This window comes from Stegastes partitus, unplaced genomic scaffold (genome assembly GCF_000690725.1).
Source record: "Stegastes partitus isolate 25-593 unplaced genomic scaffold, Stegastes_partitus-1.0.2 Scaffold989, whole genome shotgun sequence".
NCBI lineage: Eukaryota > Metazoa > Chordata > Actinopteri > Pomacentridae > Stegastes > Stegastes partitus.
This window is the reverse complement of record NW_007578720.1, coordinates 76241-89967: the sequence shown is the minus strand read 5'-3', so window position 1 is coordinate 89967 and position 13727 is coordinate 76241. Positions and strand designations below refer to the sequence as shown.

The window sequence follows — 13727 nt, the reverse complement described above, 5'->3', positions numbered from 1 at the left end:
CTCTCTTCATGTTATTCTCTCCTTCCAGTAGGGTTTTGGAAGGAGGAATGAGTTGAGTTGATGTGTACATTCCTTGGATCCAACCAATGAGCTCATTTTGTAGGATATTTAGAAACAGAATGAGGTCACCGGTGGTTTTGATTTACAGCAGATGTGGGAGATGTTGTATACCTCAGTGTTCGGCTGATGGTAATGGGGGAAGGGTTAAAGGATATGTACACTGGACAATCACTGGTTAATCCTGATTCCACAAGAGAACTTTAAACTGTATAGTTTTATTTTTAGCCCTGGAGTTGAGGAGCTTGGGTGACCTCTACTTTCCATGTCTTACAGCAAATACTGTATATTGCAAAGTTTCAGTAAAGGTCTTAGGCCCTGTTCACATCTGGCATTAACATGGGCGATCTGATCACAAGTGGACTGTCCTAAGAATTAATATGAATACACTTGAGACACATTGGTATCCAATTGCTCAGATCACATTCAAAGGTGGTCTGGTCTACATGACCACATTCTTTTAGCAGCATGTGTTCTGCTTCACATTGAAGGACCGCCTACCCAACTGTTGTCCTCTGCGTAAGTGGAGGCATGTACTCATTTGTGCACCAGTGGCGTCATGTCAAAGTTTGTCCACACTGTCTGAAATTTATCAATTACAAATGGTCACTCAATACCCATGGAGACATGATCTCATGCCAAGTGTATACTGCGTAATTAGAGCTGTTCACTTGTGACCAGATCACCCAAGACATGTGTTAATGCCAGGTCTCGCTTGCATGTCTGCTGCAGGACAGAGGATTAAAACTCAAATTTGTTGTTCTTTCCTCTCCATGTCTTACCTGTTACCACTGTCGCGTGCTTTGTCATTCCAAGGTCTCCTGCAAACTCCTGGGGGTGGACATGTAGGTAGAGGTGGAGGAGGAATGGAGGGCAAAGGAGGCAAGTTCCTCTTTCCTTTTCCCAGGCAAGGCCCTGAAGTTGGGGTAGTGGGCGGTGTGTGGTGCTGGAAGGTTCTTTGAGGTTTAGGTAGAGGGTTTATAGATGGAGCACCTGGCTCACTGTATACGTTCTCAAAATCTCCCTCCCTTCTCCTCCGTGAGCCACCTGGTCGTGCCATGTCAAAAGTCCCAAAAATGGGCTCATTGGCTCTCTTTTCTGTTTCCTCCAGCTCCTCCTTTGAAGGAGGGCAGAAGTAATTCCCTGGAAATGCCAGTGAAGGTCTGTCAGGAACCTCCTTTGTTGCTTTCTCCAGTTTCTTGACGTGAGTTAAAACTGACTTCTTGTCTTGGGGTTGTTCTGTTGGCTTGGAAGCCCGAAACCCCCTCTCTAGAATCACTTCTCTGTCTTTGTTTGTTAGGCCTTCTGGAGATTTAGGCCTAGAATCCCCCAGCTTTCCAGCATTCTCCTTCCCTGAGTCTTGTCTGTCCCAGCTGACAAACCTCTTGCTATCTGTCCTTTGGACCTCTGAAGCTTTGGATTCCTTTTTCCTCACTGTCTCAACTTCCTTCTGCGTTGCACTTAGCGGACATGTCCCTGTAAGAGTGATTGGGGCAGGCTCCTTTTTGCCTTCCCATTGGGATATCTTATCACGGATGCTGGCAGTCTTGGCTCCTGCTGGGCTCTTGTGGTTCAGCTTACCACACATCCCGTTCTCCATGTTGGGAGTTCGCGGGTCGCTGGTGGTGGTGGTTCTCCTGTGAGTCAGCATGGTGTCAGGGGGACCTGGGCTGTCGCTCAGGCCGAGTAGAGGGGAGAGGGGGGGTTTGATGGACACAGCAGTGCCCCTCCTCTCTCGGTCGCCTGGTGACCCACACACCTCTTGGGGTTGGGGCACCGCAGACGATGGAGCCTCCCCGACCTTCAAGCCACAGCACTGGAGACTAGAAAAGAAATGCACACAGAAAAAGGATTATTTTATGTAAGTGCCATACAACCACAGGGGCCAAGTACACAGACATAAAGCAAAAAGAAAGCAAGGAAAGACATGGTTTTGTATCCACACATAATCAGAAGTAGTATATACGAATTAAACATAGAACACTTTCATACATTGATGATGATCTTCTAACAAAAAACATGTAGTAAACAACCTGTCAATTAGAGAGTCAAAATTATTAAAACAAGACCTTGTAATTAAAATAAAAACTCAGGCCCCACTGAAAATGCTACCTGCACTATCCATCCATCCATTATCTATACACTGCTTAATCCTCACTAGGGTCGCAGGGGGGCTGGAGTCTATCCCAGCTGACTTAGGGTGAAGGCAGGGGACACCCTGGACAGGTTGCCAGTCTATCATAGGGCTACACTTAGAGACAGACAACCAAGCACACTCACATTCACATCTACGGACAATTTAGAATCACCAATTAACCTCAACATGTTATTGGACTTGTGGGAGGAAGCCGGAGAACCTGGAGAGAGCTCATGCAGCACGGGGAGAACATGCAAACTCCACACAGAGAGATCCCAGTGCCCCCACCAGGATGCGAACCGAGGCAACAGTGCTACCAACTGGCAAACTAGCAAAAAGGTATTTTATATAAAATGAGATAAAAACTACATTTCAGAAAGTCAAGTCTGCCGAGAAACAAGGATCTGAACATCTAGCTTGTTATAGATTTATATATTACAACTTTAGACCAGTTACTGTGCCTTGAAACAAGTTTAAAAAAGCACTTTGTAAGACATAGCAACCTGGAGTGGAGCTTAATTACGTTTCAAGATTCAAAAGATCAAACATCACCTGTCAAAAGCAAGATGTACATCAGGGGTGTCCAATCCTGGTCCTCAAGGGCCACAATCCTGCATGTTTTAGATGCTTCCCTCTTCCAACACACCTGATTCAAATGATCAGGATCGTTATCAGGCTTCTGGGGAGCTTGATGATGAGCTGATCATTTGAATCAGGTGTGTTGGAAGAGGGAAACATCTAAAGCATGCAGGATTGTGGCCCTTGAGGACCAGGATTGGACACCCCTGATGTACACAGACCATGGAGAAGCAACAAAAGTACACCCAAAGACGCAGACAAAATATTCAAATAGCTTTCTCTTGGTGAGGGGGCAGTGCTAACCATGCAGATGAAATAACACAGGAAGAAAGCACATCGCACTGTTGTCAACTCTAATAATTTATAGTGCAATTATTTTCACAGAAATGTCCACTGCTGCCTTCAGTGTACATAGCAGAGCATTATGCTCCCCATAGCTCTGAAAAATGGCCACACATTCTGAGAACTAACAATTACGTATGAATAGATCTTTGCTTTATGGGGTAAACAAGAATTCTTGTTAAAAGAGCTCAGACATCTGCTTGGTGCCTCTGTCTCAGCTGTGAGTCACTCCTGGAACATTACTGGGTCATGACTGTTTGAACTCTGGGTTTGAGGGTCAAAGTTTACAAGCTACACACACAGCTATTTCTGGAGAGGAGGTACAAGTATACACAAACGAGGGGAGAGGCCGAAGTGTGGACGTGCATCTTTTCTTTTCTACTGCTGACCCACAAAACTCTGTTTTGGCGCAAAGCCCATTCATCAAATGATTGAATTTCCAACAAACAGAGGAAATGCGACTTCTGATGACATTGCTGGATGTGAAAACCAATAGTCGTGCAATCTGGAGGAAATCTCACAAGGAACTACAGAATTACGTTTCCTCAGAGCGTTTTAAAGAAGAGACAAAACTTGATGTTGTAACCTCCGAGGAAACTGAATAATTATCTTCTAAATTGCTCTGGGTTTTATTAGTGTGGCCCCTCTCCCTCCCTCCCCCCCTTTTCTTTCTCCCTTCGTGTTCCTTGGGTGAAACAGCAGTATTTATTAAGCATGAAGCAACAGAGGGGAAAAACTAGGTCAAATAGAAAAGCCAAGTTAAGGAGAGCGGGAAGAGGCAAAGGGGTCGAGTGAGGGTGTTACAGAAAAAGTGGAGCAGACAAATGAGGAAATCAATACTGTTTTCTTTGTCAACTTGAAAAACACTTGTGGTAAAGATGTAGACTCCTGTAGGTATTAAAAAAGCGCAAGTTACAGAAATCGTGTCTATCACCTATGGCCATAGATAGGTGGAGGATATGGGTCACGGAGGGTAGAGAAGGGAAGGGGGTACGAAGGCAAAAAGGCATCTTTGTAGCAACTCAGCAGATAAAAGAAAACATTTGAAATGGACAATCCCCCAGTAGAAATATATTTGGATTTTAAGCGATGGTAACTGACATGGCAGACCCTCGAAACAATAGAGACTGAAATCTTCCTCTAGATAATCCCTGCTACTGGCACGAATCAAAATCCCTTCATTATAATCTAAATAGCACTAATGAATATTGCAAGGATGACAGAAGGGACCTTAGAGAGTGGTCATGGAGGCATTAGACAGTGGCAGCAGGGGGGCAGTAACAGTATCCAGATGCCAGATGGCCAACTCTGCCCTGTTCTGCTCTCTCGCCCTACTATTGTTATACTGTTGACCTTAATGGAAAGGGGCGTCTCCAACTTGCTTAAGAGCAGTTCAGAGTTGAATGATGGCTATGGGAACATTTTCTACATTTCTGACGAGTTATAGCCAGCTTGTTAGGTTCACTATTGCAAGCTGTGGCAGTGGCCTGAAGAAAAGGCATTGACCCTGGCCTCTGTTGTGTACTTTAGGGTCACAACTCATCTGATGATGACAGATGAATGTTTTAGACATACTACATATAAAAGTAGTGGCTGTAAATGCCTTGTTTATGATGACAGAAGTGTGTTTTGATGCCAACGTATGATGCTGACAATCACAGGCCAAATCAAATCATTACTAGAAGACATGAGAAAAAAATGGTAAATTATTCATCGGCTCTGGAGGCACCTACCCGTTGACTGATTGGTAGATACAGTTGTCAGTGTTTGTACAGAGCAGCAGGGCCCTCCCACCGGTCATGGTGCTAGCAGCTGGCATCCTGCACAGACAGACAAAGACAGAGACAGTCACGTTAGTAGAATATATTTGTATAATGGGGTGAGTGTCCTGTTTGGCCAAACAGCTTGTTGAAACAGACTTATATTTCCGCTTATAGATCATGAAGTTGCAAAGAAAAACATTAACAAGTCAAACTGTTATAGAACATAGCTGAAAGTATTTTAGCTGGTACATTCCTACTAAATATATGGAAATAATACATTAAAAAGTGGCAGATGCATTGACTGACAAGCGGGGGTTGGGTCAAAAGCAAAACTGCTTCACTTTCGGGAGTCCTAGTTTGTGAATGTAAGCTACCAAATAGCTCAAACAAACCTCTTACTTCTGTGGTTACTAGCACGTATTTTAAAAGAGAGCTGCAGAGAAACAGACCTCACAGGTTGCATGGCGTCCTACCAAATTGCCATTCCCTACTCGGTAAGTAATTGGAGGATACAGCTGAAAACAAAGCTTTAACAGTTTGCCAGCAGGAATAAACATGCATTAGGTTCCATCATTCATGTGGCATTATGGAAAAATGTATGGAAAATACTAAAAACTCCACACTGTAATACAATTAAGCTCCATTAGAAATACCTCAGGGGTATAGAGAGAGGGGCACTCAGTTCAACTTTTTAGATTGTACTCAGGGTTTTTTCTTTTGCCAGATCTAACTTTGTTTTTGCACTGCTGGTCCTCTCTGCAGATTCTCCACTTCCTTAATTTGTTGTGAATATTCCAGCTACACATTTATCTCTGTCCTTTGTTATGGACAAGTAGTGCCAAGGCAAGTGTGACAGGTCATGCTCCAGCAGTTTTAAATTAATACTTTGTCCATTTGTCAGAGCGTAATGAAACCAGATCCACTTGGAGCGTAGCAAGACTATCCATATGTTACATTGAATTAGAGCCGCCAGTGCATCATTCTCAGGTCTTGGCCCTTAAACACTGGTGGAGGGCTGGCATGGAGCAAAAGGCCCTGGCCTCTGTCTGGCAAATATGTAGTTAGCACAAGAGAGAGGGACAGGTCAGGGTTAACTCCTGCTGGATTCATGCAACATTTAACTCACAGAGACACTAATACATGCTTTGCCACCCTGCTGCATATTCAAACACGAAACCTCATATAAAAACACACCTACATAGACCTACACATCCTGCCAAAGAGTTCATATGCCAGACCAACACATGGATTTGTGTGTGTGACTTCTACCAGATGTGTTGGGATACTTTAGGGTATTCGCAGGCCGTTAAACATTTCCTGAGCACTGCCTGGCCCAACTCCCCCTCTATCCCTGTAACCCTGCATTAGCTAACCCTGACACTTCTCTTCTTTGCCCCCCGTCTAGGGAATGTGAGCCTAATTCAGCCAAATTCCATAAATTGTTGTCCTAAATGGCCGTGAGGCAGAAATGTCAGAAAAAAGAAACAATTTCTGTAAATTACGTTTAAAAAAAAATCAGCTAAAGAGCTGAACTCTTCCCTGTGCTAATAACATAATTGGCCCTCGGGGTCCAATGTTTTGGAATGACTCTGGGCTTGTACGTTTTCCTCTTCGAGAATAAAAGAACAAGTGGACACTAAGGAAAAGTTGTGGTCTCGTCTGACAAGAATCAGTCAACAAGTACAATATGTCATTTCTTAGTTCCTAGGTTTGCTCACAGCTCAAGCCATTCATTCCTTTGTCTTTAGCCCCACATCAGTCCGAGGCCTAGCCCCCCAGAGAGAATAGAAAGGAGGAGGAGGAAGGTTTGCGTCAGCCATCCACTGGCCTGTAGGCCCAAATTATTTTCAGATGTGAGCCAAGCGGGGGTCACATGTTTGAGGGGAAACATCAACCAATTTTTTTCTTCCTCCCCCCCGATGACTTTCTCCTTACTAAAAAACCTAACGCAGAAATGAAGAGCAGAAACCCTGTGTGGAAAGGTGGGTGGGCAAGAAGGACTTTAAAGAATGTATAGAGTCTTCTAGTTTTACAATAATTAAACTGTATAACTTTTACGGCTGAATTTTTTTCTGATTCGGGAAGGGTGTTGCATGTCACGGGGGGAGAGGAAGGATGGGAGATATGAACAGAGGGAGCAAAGCACAGAGGAGGGGGGTCTGGGGAGACAGGGGTTGTCAAAACGAAAGAGGAAAGTGGATATTGCAAAGAATAATATAAGTATACTGTTGCACTGTGAAAACAGTGCAGGCTTTTAGGCTGTCCCACTTCATTGTTTGGAGCCCCAAGGCCAAAATAGAAAGTGCTTCTCAGTGGAGATTCTAGTGCCTTAAAAGGTAATTTGGTATTTTCACACAATTCTGACTTACTGGGCTCGAACATATCTCAAACTTGACTCATACAAGCCAGAGAGTGCTTCCCAGCACTTGCCTGAACCTGACAAGCAGTAGTGGAATCGCATCTTGTAAAAGCAGTAAATTTGACAACATTGCTAGTTTTACAGCATTCAGTTACTGAGGAAACTCCTTTCGGGAGGGAGCAAAGGGCTTTTGTCTCCTACAACTATTAGCAACTATTGTTAACACTGACCCCAGAGCAAGATGGCCACCATGACAATACAGAGGCTGAGGGAACCCATCTGCTGAGGCCAATAAAAACATCACAGGGAACTGCAACCTAAAAGATCTCTACCTGCCCCGCCCCCTTCAGCCTCTGTGCTGTGAGGTGCGACAGGCCATACATGCTACAGCAGAGGAAATGGAAGTGGTATTGTTGATCAGCAGCTAGATGGATGAAGGGATGCTGGGTGGAGGGGACAACAGTGGAAAGTTCTTCAGAATGGAAATTATTTGCAATGTTTCTGACACATCTGTTCAATGTTGTGTAAAATAAAAATCAATAAAAAAAGCTCTATTGTTTTTCACCTGTTGACTCTACTGGTGGTTTTAGCTTAGAGTATTTACAGTATTTTTCTGATAACCTTTAGATGAAAAACATTACATACATTTATTTCATAAAGGTCAAACTCCAGTCCTGGCCACAGATGAAAAGCACTGGTGCTTGCTGACCAGCACAGAGTCCGCAGTACCTTAAAGACTTTACTAGACAGAGATAACAGCCAACAGGGTCAGAGGCAGGGCATCAGAGCCAAGCATCAGTTGCATAACAAACCCTGAAGGGGATTTCTATCAACAGTTGGACACTGGGTATCAGCTCATGGGCAGATTCTTCTAAACATGCACTCAGATACACTACTGAGAGAAGAATGTTGTTTATTTCCGCCTAACAGTTGAAGCATGGTGTTGTGATGCTGTCATAAGTAGTATCTCAGGTATTGATTTACACGGCCTATTCTAAAAACGTGCTGTAAAGTGGAAAGTAGAGAAAAGAGGTTATGTAATGTATGTGAGCAAGTACAATGTATCTGTAACAAGAGAAGTCTATAGCCATGCTTCTGGAGCAGCTTACTCACCCAGAGGAAAACAAAGCTATTGAATCAATAAAAGTGAGACAACTTTGCTATTTTATAGCAAGCACCTAAGGGTAGCACCCGTGGAGACGATGCTGCACGTGCATCAAAACGGTGTATGCACAGTTATTACAGAACATCACAGCTCTGTATTTAAGCTTCAGCAGATAGAATAAAATTACCTTTATTGCCACTGCATAGAATACAAAGAAATGCAGTCTTTACATATCCCAGCTTGTTTGGAAGCTGGGGTCAGAGTGCAGGGTCAGCCACATTACTGCGCCCCTGGAACACACAGAGTTATAGGTCTTGCTTCAGGGCCCAGCAGTGTCAATTTGGAGGTGCTGGGGCTTGCACCTCCAATGTCAGTAGCCCAAAGCTTTAACTGCTAAGCTTCCACTGCTCCCTGCAGAACCTTTGGCTCATGTTGTAGTTTGTCACTCAAAGGTACAGGCTACGGTTAAAAGATGTACTGTTCAGTAAAGTTGGAAGTCTGTTAGGAGTTCATAACTGTTTCAATGACTATTTGAAAGAAGGATGAAAAGCAAATCATCACAGGCAGGGGTAAGACTTGAAAATCGATTAAATATGGGGAAATTACATTTTCAGGCAGTCTTTCTTAGAAAGCATTCAATTGTTTGTACTCGTCCACATTAGTATAAATATTAAAAAAAGAGCGCTCAAAAGAAATGATCTGTATCCTGCTCACTTTATCGCCCCGACACACTAACTGCTGTGTGAAGTAAGGAGTGTGAAAGTTAACCATTTTAATGGCACTTCTGATGAGGCATACAGCACATGCAGCTTAGGCATAGCTGCTTTGTTGGCTGTACTTTCAGCTTATCTTTTCTCCAGAAGTAAACTACCACACTTAAATAGTCAGCTGAAGTGTTGCAAAGATCTGAATTGCTGACCCAACTGACAAAGCAACAAACAGATGCACAAACACCCCATATGACTGCCTACGGTATCAGTAGCACTATGACTCTTGTATAAGGAAAAAAATTAAAAGTTACAGTAAAGCTAAAGAGACTAAGCTGCAAGTTAAAATATGTGCAAATATTTGACATTTCAGAAAGCCACTTTGTTTGGGATGATTATAATTAGCTTCACCATCAAGCCTCTTTCCAGGGGACAGAACTCTTTTTACATTGGGTCACATTCTTGGGTGGTCCTCCAGCTACATCACTTATGAATTGTAACAGCTACCAGTTATCAGTACTTGTGTGAATTACGCTGTCAGTGATAAACTAGAAAATGTGATATTTCTCTTTCCAGAGCTCCTTGCTGTAAAATGCAAGGCAGGTCTAAACATAATCAATTGGCTTTTTCAAGTTTGTAGCCTCACGGATGATGATTTCTGTGTTTCCTGTGCTGTATACACACATAATCTCAAGTGTTGATATTTAGCAATAATGTGACAAAGCGTTGCTATTGGAGTGGACTTAGCTTTATCATTATATGCAAGTGGCGCTGTCAGTGTTTCATAGTTAGCTTTATCAGACCTTTGAGTTGCTGTCAGTGAGCTGTGGGCTGACTGCTCTTACAGTGCTCCTGAGGCCGACCTGTCTGCCTCTTCCCTACAGCTGCTTCTCATAAAGATTTCATCCTCCCCTCCATCCCTCTGTCCAGCCCTGCAGGAACAGCTAACACCATGACATCATCATCCCATGTTTGTTGTTCCCTAAATTGCTCTTTTTTTTTTTTTGTCTGTCTGTCATTTCAGTATACCTAAAAAGGGCAAAGCCACTCTTAGCTCACAATGCAGTTCATAGCCATCAGGAGTTTCATTAAATACAGAAAGCAACCAAAAAGCGGACATCCCTAAACCACTTGTTATCTCACTAACATAGGTTTTACGTCAAACCTGGCTCGAAAAGGAGAAAACACGATAGCTCAAAATGTGAAATATACAAAGCAAAGAAGGATGATTATTTTTCTTCTCTTTGTTTCTGCACCCAGGCAGAACTGAGGACCCTATCCCCGACAAGATGTGGTTCAGTGTAGCATGTGCCAAAGCCTTGCCTGCAATCAATTTAACACACCACTGCACATTTAGCCAACTCTTTCTGGAATGGCAAACTTGGCTGCTTTTTTTTCCCCTCCACATCCCTCACTCTTTAATTTCTCCCTTTCATTCTCTCTCCTTCATTCCCACTCAGTCTTGAAGTTGCGGGGAGAAAAGTATGACCGTGGAGGGAGTAAAGGATACGAAGGAAGGAAGCACGGGAACTGGTGTTTAAACTTCAGCTTCTCTCTCGCTCATACTATGCCTTGCATTCTGCAGATCTGGAGCAGAGATTGTTGATGTACAGCCAATTTGTTTCGAGCACAGTGAGGCTGTCACATCTATCATGTCTAACATGAAGCGTATGGCTTGAGACGTGGGGATTCTACCATGACTGACATGCTGCCTTGACCTGGCTTTGGAGGTTATGCCTGGTTCCTGAAGAAGCAGGAAAGGAAGGTTTGATGGTAAAGGAAAGAATGTATGGAGAGGAAAAGGAGAAGAGGCTTGGGCAAATAAAGGCTGGAATTTTATCGTGGTTCTGCAGTCTCCTTCTCTCTGTTTCTGTCTTTGTGTCCTGTTCAGGGCCCCTGCTGCTTTCCCAAGCTGATTTCATAGCAAGGCCTTGGACTTGCGCCAAACAGGCCGACTCTGTGACTGTGTATGTATCTGCCCATGCACGTGACTGTCTGACAGAAAATGTGTTACAAGCTGAACACTCATCGACGCACAAACAGTGCATGTAAAAGCCATCTCACTGCCCAATGTGCTGTCCAGACCCATTGATCGTCCTCCTGGCCCACTGTGGTGTGTCCCCCTGGCCCTCCACTTCCTCTCCTCTCTCTTTTCTCTCCATTGTAAAAGGAGGATGGACGTGAGACTGTATTGAAACTAGGTTAGCCACAGAACCAGACAGGAACTGAAGGGGGATACCACAAACAATTAATTTCTCCCTGCCTGTTTTTTGCTTATCAATCCATTCTAAATATAACACAAGTATCCATTGTTGTAATTCTAATGCCACACATATAGCATTTCTTGTTATTGTGGTTGTCGCTTATAACAGAGACTGCTGACGGCCCGGGTGTCTACAGTCTGTCCCGCTGGGAGCTGGAACTATGGGCCAAAATATTACCTCAGAAAATGTATAAACAAATCTTAATTATGACTGGGGTCACAAAGAAAGCCACTATGGATGTAATTATGGTGCACAAGCACAACCATAGGACAGAATGCTACACCATTTAAGAGACTTCTTATGTACGAAATGAATATTTATTTTCTTGTTTGTCTTGCACACATAACACACAGGAAACGTGATGTGACTCGCAGGAAGAGGAAGTAACGCTAACCTCCTGCAATGAAGTCATCTGTCTTTTACGCATAAAGTTTTCTTTCCCAACAATTCACCTCCTACAGTAAGAACTCGAGCTTGTTGCTGATAAATGTGACAGATCTGACCACCACAAGGTTAAAATGGCAACAAACGGAAGGAAAACGCCAGACAAACTCAGCAAAAATCCTCCTAAAAGTCCTTCTCACTCCCTCCACCTGTCAAGAGTTTACAAATGACCATTCCTTAACAGTTTAACCACAGGCTTTTAATGGGGACGGCCTCCCTTTCCTTTGGAGTTTGCGGCTTCCATTCCACATTCCACTGACTGCAAACGGTGCGGCTTGCAGGCTAATGATGCACAAAAGACTTAAATGTAATAGGCCCTTCTAAAGAGTGAAGTTTGGAGACTTCAACACTGTTCGCCTGCAAAAAACTGAAAATCAAATGGAGTTTTAAAATAAAGACAAATTTTTCTTTTTGAACCTCTGCTGGTGGGAAACGGCATAATGAATTCACTCTTCCATGTCAACAATTGATCTATCCCCAGTGTACTGGGATAGCTCAATGAAGTGAAGAGAAGCTTCACTGACAGAGAAAGAGACAGGATCATTCGAATGAGAAGAGAGGAGAGGAGGATGAATCCGTCTTGGAGGCAGAGAAAACAAATCTCTCTATATGTCTCCCCCCACCCCATCTAGGAGAGGTTGAGTGTCATGTTTCTTCTCATTGCAGAGGTGGAGCATCTGTCGTCCAACTCCCTCCCATGGACATGTCAGCCCCTCCTCCCCACGGACAGAAAGCTCCCATCAGCAGAGCTCCTGACTCATCCCCAGTCTGCTTCCAATTACCCTGCTGGCTCCACAGGCCGAGCGTCATGCCAACACATCCCAAGGCCCACTTTTAAACAGCTCTGACTTTGGCCTACATAACTCCATCTAACACTGCCTGTGTCGAATCAAAAACTCCACATTTGGTACCTTTACAGCTGAAACACCACAGCAGCTCCAGCCAGCCTCGAAGAATTTAGTATTACTGACGTTCTCAGCGTGCTTAAACAAAAGTACTTGTTGGTCCAACAGAATCGAAGCCACATTTTCAATGGTGTAAGCTTGGGGGGAGGAAATTTTCATAACTTTCTGAAAAACACAATCTGACTGTCCCATCAATCTTACACAGTGACAGAAAGTTAAAAAGTAAACACAGTTTTAGTTCTCTGTTTCCATTCTTCACACAGCTACTGTTGACATGTTTCCCTTGTGCAACCATGTGCATGAACATGACTGTTTAAGATGCACAGCCACATTTTATCATTTCTATTTATAATGTTTTAGCAATGCCAGTAACATGGCTCTCAGGATTGTAACACCAGTCTGTTGCTACAACAGTTGGTCAGTCGCACGGTTTGTCCACCACTTTAGTCCAGACATATACATCTCTGTCACTATTTGATGGATCGCAGATGCAAGCAGCTGAAATGAGTTTCCTCTGTAGGGTGGCTGGGCTCAGCCTAAGAGATAGGGTAAAAAAGCTCAGACATCCAGAGGGACCTTGGACTAGAGTTGTTGCTCCTTTACGTTGACTTCTTTCAATGCAAAGGAGTAGAGCTGCTGCTTCTTTACGCTGAAAGAAGTCAGCTGGGGTGGCATCTGATTTGGATACCTCTTGGGTATCTTACTTTCGAGGCACATCCAACTGAGAGGAGATACTATTGTAGACCCAGAATTCAGTGGATATATATTAAATATCTCATCTGACTTAGGAAAGCCTTGGGATCCCCCAGGAGGAGCTGGAAAATGTAGCTGGGGAAAGGGACATGTGGAATGTCCTGCTTAGCCTGCTGCCATTGCGACCCGATTCTGCATAAGCGGATAGATGGATGTTGGACAGATGGCAAAAAGAATTCTACAGATATCCATCTTCCCTCGAGGCGATATGACTTTGCTGATGCCCGGACTTTTCCTCTAGTACTGCCAGAAGATCAAAGTTTAGACTTATCAAATGAAATATTTCAACATCTCCTTGATCGATTGCCACAA

General features: G+C 43.7%; 1 protein-coding gene across 1 annotated transcript in view; it reads right to left on the bottom strand.

The window, feature by feature from the left end:
• The window catches only part of si:dkey-82f1.1 (DENN domain-containing protein 2A), a 36074-nt gene that overhangs the window by 14547 nt on the left and 7800 nt on the right, over positions 1-13727 (bottom strand). The window contains exons 2-3 of the mRNA XM_008294738.1: positions 4849-4935; positions 840-1880 (exon numbers count right to left, since the gene is read on the bottom strand). Of these exons, the coding sequence (XP_008292960.1) occupies positions 840-1880; positions 4849-4934 (1127 nt within the window). The 5' untranslated portion in view covers position 4935. The remainder of the gene's footprint in view (positions 1-839; positions 1881-4848; positions 4936-13727) is intronic.